The 9,531-nt window shown below is 59.4% G+C and overlaps 4 protein-coding genes across 4 annotated transcripts; 2 read left to right on the top strand and 2 right to left on the bottom strand.

Moving 5' to 3' along the window:
- Positions 1–550: 550 nt before the first annotated feature.
- SPRG_20398 (hypothetical protein) lies at positions 551–1,141 on the bottom strand (the record flags this gene model as incomplete). The annotated part of the gene is made up of 1 exon (XM_012346238.1): positions 551–1,141. One exon carries the CDS (start codon positions 1,139–1,141, stop codon positions 551–553), a length of 591 nt encoding a protein of 196 aa, XP_012201628.1.
- A 421-nt stretch (positions 1,142–1,562) lies between these two features.
- Positions 1,563–3,687, top strand: SPRG_20397 (hypothetical protein; the record flags this gene model as incomplete). The annotated part of the gene is made up of 6 exons (XM_012346237.1): positions 1,563–1,671; positions 1,720–1,955; positions 2,002–2,327; positions 2,373–2,546; positions 2,595–3,203; positions 3,258–3,687. 6 exons carry the CDS (start codon positions 1,563–1,565, stop codon positions 3,685–3,687), a joined length of 1,884 nt encoding a protein of 627 aa, XP_012201627.1.
- A 59-nt stretch (positions 3,688–3,746) lies between these two features.
- On the bottom strand, positions 3,747–5,704 carry SPRG_20396 (hypothetical protein; the record flags this gene model as incomplete). The annotated part of the gene is made up of 12 exons (XM_012346236.1): positions 3,747–3,963; positions 4,016–4,095; positions 4,144–4,328; positions 4,377–4,481; positions 4,529–4,661; positions 4,706–4,805; positions 4,857–4,945; positions 4,996–5,074; positions 5,127–5,283; positions 5,335–5,428; positions 5,478–5,552; positions 5,597–5,704. The coding sequence occupies 12 exons, from the start codon at positions 5,702–5,704 to the stop codon at positions 3,747–3,749; spliced, it is 1,422 nt and encodes a 473-aa protein (XP_012201626.1).
- Positions 5,705–5,948: 244 nt separating this feature from the next.
- On the top strand, positions 5,949–8,885 carry SPRG_20395 (hypothetical protein; the record flags this gene model as incomplete). The annotated part of the gene is made up of 1 exon (XM_012346235.1): positions 5,949–8,885. One exon carries the CDS (start codon positions 5,949–5,951, stop codon positions 8,883–8,885), a length of 2,937 nt encoding a protein of 978 aa, XP_012201625.1.
- Positions 8,886–9,531: the final 646 nt, after the last annotated feature.

Raw genomic sequence — 9,531 nt, 5'->3', positions numbered from 1 at the left:
GCTACGCTTCCCATGAGCACCGAGACCCATGCGAGGCGTCGCACCATGGCTTGGCGGGTAGCGAGGTGCTGGCGCGTCGGTAGCACGTACGGGACTTGCATCGCCTTGGGCGGGAACGGCGCGGCAATCTTGCCGAGGTCGTTCGACGCCGCCAGCTGCGAGTGAATGAACCGTCGTCAGTGCACTCGAGAGCGCTCTACCTGCTGTTTGAGCTTGTGAAAGTCAGAGTACCGGTACTCGTGTCGGCGAGTGCTGTTGCGCACCGTGCACTGCACGCCAAAGCTCTACGACCCGTCGTCACAAGCCACCATTCTCTGCAGCCTTACCACATACGGCGCACCCGACCAGCCCGCCTTGTGGATGTCGTAGTTGGCCACGCTCACTGTCACGCCAGGCGTCTTGCCCATGTTGCAACCTGTTGTAAAATGGTTCCAACGGCTAGCTACTCGAGGGCAGCGTCCTTGCATTTTGAGTAGTCTTTTCCGAAGAGGATGCGTGTCAACGGCCGCAGAAGCCAATAATAATGTCGCGGACGATAGTACATGATGGATTACGACGTGCGGTTTGCCATTGCAATTGCCGTGTACTTCATACCGTTGGCGCCAACCTTCTTCTTGCGTTCTTCGGCCTCGATCTCGCGCTGCTTGAGCTCCTGTTGCCGCTTGTGCCAATACGCTTGCTTGGCCGCTTGGTCTTTGACCATCTGCTTGAGGCTCGTCGGCGTCGCAGGGCCCTTCTTGTTGGAGCCGTTTGCTTCCTGCTCGGACTGTACCTGCTCGCACACAAACTGGAGCGCCGTGACCCACGCATTACGCATGTCGGCCGACTCGGCCTCGAGCTCGAGGAGTACGTCGCCCTGCATCGAGAGGATCTGGAACGAGGTCGTGCCCACGGGCGTCACGGCCTTGATCGCGCCGACTTCGATCTCGTTGGGCTTGGCGCCTGTCGCCTGCGAGTCGGACGTCCAGAGCAGCACCTCGTCCGAGTCGGGATGCAGCTGGAGGTTGACGGCCTCGGCGCCCGTGTGGAGCCCAAAGGTGTACTTTTTGCGCTTGAAGACGCCGCCGAGGCGCAGGAACGTGAGCCGCTCGTCGTGCTCGCGGATCGCTTGGCACTGCTCGAGGCAGTTGAGGTTGCCCATCCCAAGCCGTTTTTGTCGCGGTGGGAAATAGAAACCCACGTGGGATTTTGATCCACACTAATAGATGTCAAAACAATATAGTGTGACTATCCCAAGACCATCCCAGCTCGTGCATGGTGCCCACCGCCGCCCTACTATTCCAGATTCCTCGCGTTCGTCAACTGGATAGGTACTATCCAGCATCTCGTCTCCATGATCCAGTTGCCGCGCGTCGCCGTCGTCGCGCTGGAATCGTCAACGCTGAAAATGGCGCCAACTCCTAATGAAGCGCCATCTTGTCGAAAGAAAAGAAAGGCAGTTTCACCTTGCGCATCAGTGCAAACATCATCATACAGGTGGGATGCTGAGCCCAGAGGTGACCGCGGACTACCGCGTGGCGCCACCGACACGGCCGAGCCCCAATCCCATGCTGTCACCAAGCATGAAAGACATTCAACGGCAGCTCCAGCTCGAGACAGCACCGAGTGTCGACGTTGAAGGCGTCATCTTGAGCAGTCTCGACGTGGCTGCCGAGTGCTTGTCGCTCACAGGTACTGCCGTCATCACCAGAATCTGCCACGTGTAAGTGATCGCATCAGATGCCTTTGAGCAGTCCAAGATGCGACGCAGCTACGAGATGCACGTCAAAGAACTCATCGACCGCGTCGGCATGCACCGAATGACGCTCCGCTTCCTTCCGCAGTACGAGGCTGTGTTTGCGCGCATGTTGCACCGCGCAGCGCTACGGCGCATCCGGTACACGCTCCTTCTCGGGTGCATCAGTCTTGTGGGCAAAACGCTCTACACCCAGTGCAACGGCACGCCAGCGCCAGCGGTTGAAGCATATTTTCCTAGTGTTTCAACTAATCGGCTGAGTGTAGTCGGTCGTATGGATCGGGACCGGATTCGCCTTGTCGGCCCTCGCCATCGCGTTTGGCTGCACGTACCGCGAGGCCTGGACAGGCTACTGCGAGCTGTACACGTCGTTCGCGTTTGTCGTCGTCGCCGCCGAGCTCACGGTTCAAAAACTGCTGCTCCATCACCCCGGCCCGATCCTCGAGCTCTTCGTGTGCTTCATCCCGATCTTTGGTATCACGCGTCTGCGCTTCGACGTCGCGTGGCGGGTCGTGGCCGCCACCATCTCGACGCACCTCATCGCGCTCCTCGCAGCGGGGCAAGAGACCGTGCCGGACATTGGCTTCCAAGCGTGGGCGTTTAGTGATATCGAAAGATGTCTCATCGATGCCCGTAGGTTCAGCTACCTCGGTGGCATTGTGGGCGGCGCCGTCGCGCACTACCGCGTCGAGGTGCTTCGCCGACGCAACTACACGCTGCACTTGCCGTTCTACCCGCGCGAGCTGTACCGCTACGAGATCTTTAGCCAGTGCAAGGCGCCCGCGACAAGCAAGCACGCGCTCTTGCACCCGTACGAAAATCCTATCATTTCATAGTGTATACTGATCCCAATGCGTAGGCTCACATTGCAGTTTAAACACCCGGCGATTGAAGCGACGTTCTACCGTCATTGGTACCTCTTGGACGGATCGCCGTTCGAGCCGCTCGACAATCGGCGCCTGCACAAACACGCCTTCCACGCCATTCGATATGCTGTCCAGAGCGTCCTCTTCCAGCAGCTCCTCCTCGCCATCCAAGATCGACAGTCGTTCCTTTCTTCAGAGCACGCGCATTCTAAAACATCGCGTAGGTATTTGATGGTGCCCGACACGCCTCTGTGGCCGTACCACGCGGCACTCGCCTTGCGCATGACCGTAGTCGCCGCCTACTTTGGCGCCCAAGCGTGCATGCACCGCCTCGGCCGCGCGTACTATGAGACATCCGCGCTGACCGGATCGCCTGCCCTTTTGGAGGATGCACCCGCGCTGCTTGAAGCTCCACCGCGTACGTACGTCCACCGCATGCAGCAGCTGTCGACCGGTATTGTGTTTGGCCACGTGCTGAGCATGGGCAGCATCCTGCTTTTTTGCACGCTCTCGTCAATCGCACAGCCCGTGGCCGCGCCGTGCTACTACCTCGGCCTCCTCAACGCGATTCTGTTCCCGCACCGATCCGGGCTGCGCGTCCGGTACCACCAATATTCGCGTGGGTGGTTGATCGATGATTGACATGTTCGGGGTAGGTTTGTGTACGCGACGGCGGGAACGGTCGCCGCCGCCGTGGTGTTTGTCGGTGTCTGCACGGTCGTCGCGCCCACCCATGTGCACGAGTACGGCGCGTTCGTTGCCATTGTCCTTGTGCTCGGCATGCTCACGAGCTACGAAGAGGAGGCGCTTCGTCGGTCGTTCTTTGTCCGTCGGTCGCTCCGGACCCACGATTTCTTCCAATGGCATCGCGCCGTCCGCCGCCTCGTGCCATTTGTGCGCCGCCGATTGGCGAGAACGCGAGGCCTGCCGCGGCTTCAGGTGACGCCGCTGACGTCGACCATCTTGGGTCCGACCAAGATTCCCACGTGCAATCTCTTGGCCAAAGCCAGTCGCTGCGGTATGTACTGGGACATTTGCCAAGTCGGCGTCGCTGTCGTGCTCTTGGTGGCCGCGACCAGTCAGTAGGACTCAAGAGCTTTGACGAACGACTCGATGATTGATAGATCGATACTTCAAGGAGGAAGCTACAACTTGATCTTGATGTTGCAATAGTCGAGTGCGACGGCGACAACCGAGACGCCGAGGAGGTAGAGGACGAGGACGACCGCGCCGGTCGTCTCGGAGGCGTAGATCGTGCGCATGTTGAGGTTCACCACGCCCGTCGAGAGGTTGGCGACCAAAAACACAAAGAGCTGGTTGCGCGAGATGCCTCGGAAAAGAATTGGCACACGCGGCCAAATGCTACAACACCATGTGGTTGGAATCTATCAACTTGATACAATCCCAACTGTACCTGAGCAAGTTGCCGACCGAGTGCGTCACGAGCACGACAAGACCCTGGGCGAGGACCCAGCCAACATACGGCACATTGAGCTACGCCACCCGAATAAAATCCACTGTCTCATCCAGTGGACGACGTACGAGACGGCGCGACGCCGGCGTCACGTGGCGCGTGAGAGCCTCGGTCGCCAGGTAGCAGGCAAAGCAGATCATAAAGAGCTCGGCGGCGATCCAGCGGCTCGAGCGCAGCATCTTGGTGCCGACCTTGGACTGGGAAAAGATGATTTGACCGATCGCGACCGACAAAATGTACAGCGGCAAGTAGCCTACGGCATCGTTCGTGCACAGGTCGCGCGATGGGATGCTATATGTACCACAGAGGCTAAAGATGCCTTCGCGGTTCATACTAAAGAGGTCGATGCGCGGCGCATGGAAGATGTAGTCCTCCACGCCGTAGTTGGAGAGCGCGAGTTGGTAGCCTATCGTTGAGATGGAGTTGAAGACAACGCATCGAACCATGTCGTACCAAACAGCATGAGCATGGCCGCGGGCACCGACACGAAGATCGAGCCAAAGAGCGAGAGCAGCGAGTACGTAAAGTAGAGACTCGCGAGCGTGATGTAAAAGTTCCAATGCACACCGTACTCGGTGACGTGTTCCTACGCGCGCGTGAGACGCGATGTGTTCCAGCCGATTCAGGTACCTGGTAGTTGACCTTCTTGACCGTAATGAAGCGGACAACGCCGAGAACGAGCACGGGGATCATGGGGCGGAAGAGCCCCCAAATCGCCCGGAACGAGACGCTACACATGTGAGACTATTGCAATTGTCCTCATCGTGAACATCGATTGTACCGAGACGACGCGTGCTTTGTGGTCGCGCCGCGCGCGTACGCCGACGTAAGCGCCGACGACATGATGAAGAGACCGACACCGCTGTCCATCTACAAAGCAGCTCGAATGAGACGACTGCCGAGGATTAGAGCAGAGGTACCAAGCTCACGCCAAAGGTCTCGGTCTTGGAGAAGCGCCGGGGAAAGATGGTAAAGTCGACGGCCAGGATCGCGACGACGCTAATGGCCATGCTTGTGAGGACAATCGCGATATCCGAGAGCTCCAACGTACGTGCACACCATCATTTGGGCGCGAAAGCACGTCACGGCGGGGTTCTCCTTGCCGTTGAGCAGCGTGAGCTTTTCGTTGCGCGCGAGCTTTTGAATTGGCTCGTTGGCGTGCTTCCAAGAGAGCACGCCAAGGATGACCGAGAAGACGCCAAAGAAGACTATCCATATGCTGCGTAAGCAGGCGAGACATGGACGGAAGCATGGTATACCAGTGATCGGAAGCGAGTACTCGGTGAACGTAAAGCCGATCAAAATGGGCAACACGAGCACGGTAAACTCAATGATAAAGAGGATCGCCGTGCGCTAGACGCCGCAGGCTCAGCAAGAGAGCATATTACGAGAGCAGGAGTACCTGGAGCTTGGAGCCGGCGAGAAGCCCCGAGCGCTCGAGGACGAACACGACTTCGTTGTAGAACCACATGCTCGTCTACAGCGGGTGGTTAGCCGGCCACGCCTGGTGCGCACACGCACCGAGAGGATCGAGAGGATGAGCGCGATCTCGCCCATCGTCGTGCCATTGTTGCCCGAGACGAAGGCTTCCTTGGCCTTCTTGTACGCGTCGCTGTCGATGGCCTCCATGCTGCTCCTGCTGCGTCACACACTGTGATGACGAAAGCCGAGTGGGGTCGAATAAACAACGCATTTTAGCCAATCCGCATTCAGCTCTATTTTAGCCAATCCCGATGCGCGTCATCACCGGGCACTCTTGATGTTACTATGTGGATACTAGAGACCTGCTTAAAGATCTGGACAGTCAACGCCATGCTATTGTTCGCTTCGAACGAATCGCTTTGCCCGAAGCAATCGTCCGTCACAACGAAGGATGCCACGGCGCTACCTCCTGTGGGCCGCCGCTGCTGCGGGCACTCTGTGCAGTGCAACGTCCGATGATGCGCTCTACACCCCGTGGTCGGCCAGCGGCGAGGCGACGACCGACTCGCCGATGCTGCTGCATTCTGCCAACGAAGGCTATACGCACCCCGTCTGCGATCGCGCGGTCGGCGGTATCACCAAGCCCGACTGCGTGTACCCGGTTTTGATTGCCATCTCGAGCTGCTTTCGCAACGCGACTGTTCTTGATTCGATCGGGTCGTGGATCGATCGCCTGCGCCGTATCACGCGCGACGAAGCCTACCTCATCGATGACCAGACGTGCTCGCTGGTGTGGCAAACCATGCAATTGGAGGACGACAGCTGCGCCACAAAGACGCCCAAGCCGGCGCCGACTCGGTTACGGAAGCCGACCCGCGCTCCGATTGCCATGCACCGGTATCATCGCCCGCAACACCACAGTACCCAACACGCGTGGTTTAAGGAGGTATCGCACGTGACGCCGGACAAAGCAGTACGCGGGAACGTTTCGCTGACAGCGTGGACACCGCGCCCGAATGCCGCCCTCATCGAGGCCCACGGGCGGCAGCTTTTGCACGCGCTGCTACCGGAGAAGCGCATCGTGGCGCTGCTGCCAGCCGACGAGGCCGAAGCACTTGTCGCGTCACTCGCCCACGACCGTGGTGTGACGGCCGTATCCAGTATCATTATAGCAAACGACGATCTGGCAGCGCTCGTAGACGTGGATCTGGTGCCATGGCCACATCTGGACACGTGGTACTACTGCTCGTCCCGGCTTTTGCATGGCAAGCCGACGCTATACCTCGACGAAAATGGTACGCGGCAGTGCGTCTGTCGGTGCCCAAGTGGCTCGGACGTCGTGCTGCGTGCGTCCGGCGCTGTCTGCGAGCCCGTCGACGAAGCGCCTGCGGACGGGCGATGCGTGCACGCCAACCGCACGCTTGTGTACGAGATTGCTTCGCCGTCTGTCGATCGAGATGACCGCAACCGGTGCCACATCCGCCGACCGCCGTCGATGATGCATGTGCCGTTTCCGCTGCAGCCGTCGGCCACCGTAGCGATCCACGTCCGGGCCGCAACGAACGCATCAGCAAACGATGTCTACGCGGGCGTCGTGCCGTCGTTGCCGTCAAGTGCATTGGACGACGTCGTATGGAATTCGCCGGGAGCATACACCATCGACGTTGCCAGCAATGGTACCTCGTGCCGCGCCTGTCTTGTGATCCGGGACCTCTACCGGCCACGCAGCACGCAGTCGTGTCCGAAAATTCTCTGTGATAGCGCCGTGTGCGCGTGGGCGGCACCAGGCCTTGCCGAGTATACGCTGAGCAACCTCGCAGCGGCGCAAGCCAACGTCGACCAGCACTTCAAGTACGGTATCAACGCCGAGAACGACGCGTGCAGTGCGGCGCGGTGCGATCTCACGTTGTTCTCACGGCGGGACTTTTTCGAGCTCAACGAGACAAAAGACAGTTTTGTGCTGGGGCAGACGTGGCTCCAAGCACCCGTCTCGGTCGACGTTGGCCGCCGCCTCGAGGCGTCCCCGTTCGGCGCCGACGACGGAAAGCTCCAGCTGCCATCGCCGGTGGCGCGACACCAGTGCACGCGCTGCAGTCACCTACAGACGACACTGCGAGAGCTCTGGGTGCCGTTTGACGATTGCAAGAGCGCTCCACCCGCACCGGAATGCAGCGGCGCGGATGTCGGATGCACGACACATCAGTGCTTGGTGGCCTCGGGGCCGACGCTGTTTCTGGCAGTGGCGACGATTGCGCCGGCGTATGCAGCCAAGACAGCACAACTCATGGACGATGTGTACCCGACGCTAGCGTACAATGGGTCCCAGGACGTTCATATCCAGCTCGACTGCTTCGCCTTGGGCGACACGGACGCGACATGCGCCCACAACACGTCGCTGCACGCGCTCTTGACGCTGTCGTCTGGTGTAGTGGACCACTCTTTGCTTGCCAACATGCAGTCCGACGGTTCTCGCTACGTCTACTGGCGACACCGGGTCGACGGCGGGCCGTGGATGGACAGTGCAAACGAGGCCTCCCTTCGCTTCCACCAGCTCGAGACGACTGTTCATGTCCAAGCGTGGTCGCAGTGCGGCCTGGTCACGGAGGCGAGCTTTCGGATTCTTCTGCACACGCGGGCCGCGGTGTGCGTCCAAGAGGCCTTTTCTGCCATGTGGTACCAAGCGTCGATGGTCGACGCCGGGGCAGACGTCTTCTGCGCGTCGACAGCAGGGATTGCCGAAGTGACGTTCGACTTTGACCCGTCCATGGGACTCAGCTGCGCGAAATCGGCCAAGTCGCCATGGACCTTTGGGCGTCTCGTGTGCTACGGCCAATATGCCACCACGTCCGAGAAGGCGGTCTTGGTCGACGCCACGAGCGCGGTTGTGCGTCGGTTTGCCGTGTACCTCGACCCATTGGCGACACACACGACGACTCTCAATGTCACATGCGCGTTCACATACAGCAGTGTCGGCTACAATGCGACGCATACGGCGCTTGCAACCACGAATCTAGAGATCACAGCGTGTGCGGGCGACATACCGGCCTTCACGACAGTGTGCCAAGGCATCGTAGTTGACCGCGAATGCAACAAAACGCGCGTGCAGTATGTCTCCAAGCGCTGCGACGGTTCCGCCGTGTGCCGACCGCTGCTCGCATTGCCCGTGGACGTCTACGACCCAACGATGGAGCTCGCTTCGACGCAGGACATTTACACGTGCCTCGTCGTCGACGACATGCTGCTCCTTCTGGCGTCGCACCCTGCGTCGCCGTTTGTGGGTGGTCTCGGTGTCCTAGCTGTCCTCGTCGGTATCGTCGCCGGGGTCCATCGCCACCAAAGGTTTCGCGCCGACCACGACACAGACTACTATGTCATGGTCGACGCCTAGTTCCACCAACGCGTCAACTCCCGAGACAGTTGAGCGTGCGAACGCAAGTTTTGTTAGAATACATTATTCAATCATTTTAAAAGCCACGTCGCCTTGCTTCACGAAATCAATCACGTTGGGTTGAAGACGTGGTTGTCGGCTCGAGTTGGTAGTTGTTGTTGAGGTGGGTCGTCTGTGCGGAACGCGGCTTCGTGCATGTTGGAGGCAGTCTTGGGGTCAAGCACGACGACGTCCTCTCTGCGCAGAAGGTGGGCGAGTGCCGTCGCACCTCCGTGTACACCGACGCGATGGCTGGTCCACCTGTATCTCTGTCGTTATATCTTTCAACTGTACATTGCATGTAAGACAAAATGATAATCCATCGAAAAATACATTATTAAATAGGAACCATGAGCTTACTGGCAGAGATCCGAGGCGTCGCTGGCGAGCGCGTCGATCGCGAGGTCGACCTTGAGCAATGTGATGAGGTCGTGCGTCGTGAGGTCGGCCTCAAAGTGCCGGAGCATCGCCAGCGTCTTGCGCACGCAGTCGAGGCTCGAGGCGACGTTGCTTGGGCCATCGGCGACGCGGCTCGAGAGCGCCTCAAGACCGTCGAGGAGCTCGACCAGCAAGTCTTTGTCCAAGCCCGCGTCCAGCGTCTTGGTGA

The sequence above is a fragment of the Saprolegnia parasitica genome (genome assembly GCF_000151545.1).
Source record: "Saprolegnia parasitica CBS 223.65 unplaced genomic scaffold supercont2.27, whole genome shotgun sequence".
NCBI lineage: Eukaryota > Oomycota > Saprolegniomycetes > Saprolegniales > Saprolegniaceae > Saprolegnia > Saprolegnia parasitica.
Note: the sequence above shows the minus strand (reverse complement) of the source record. Positions and strands in the feature narration are given on the sequence as shown.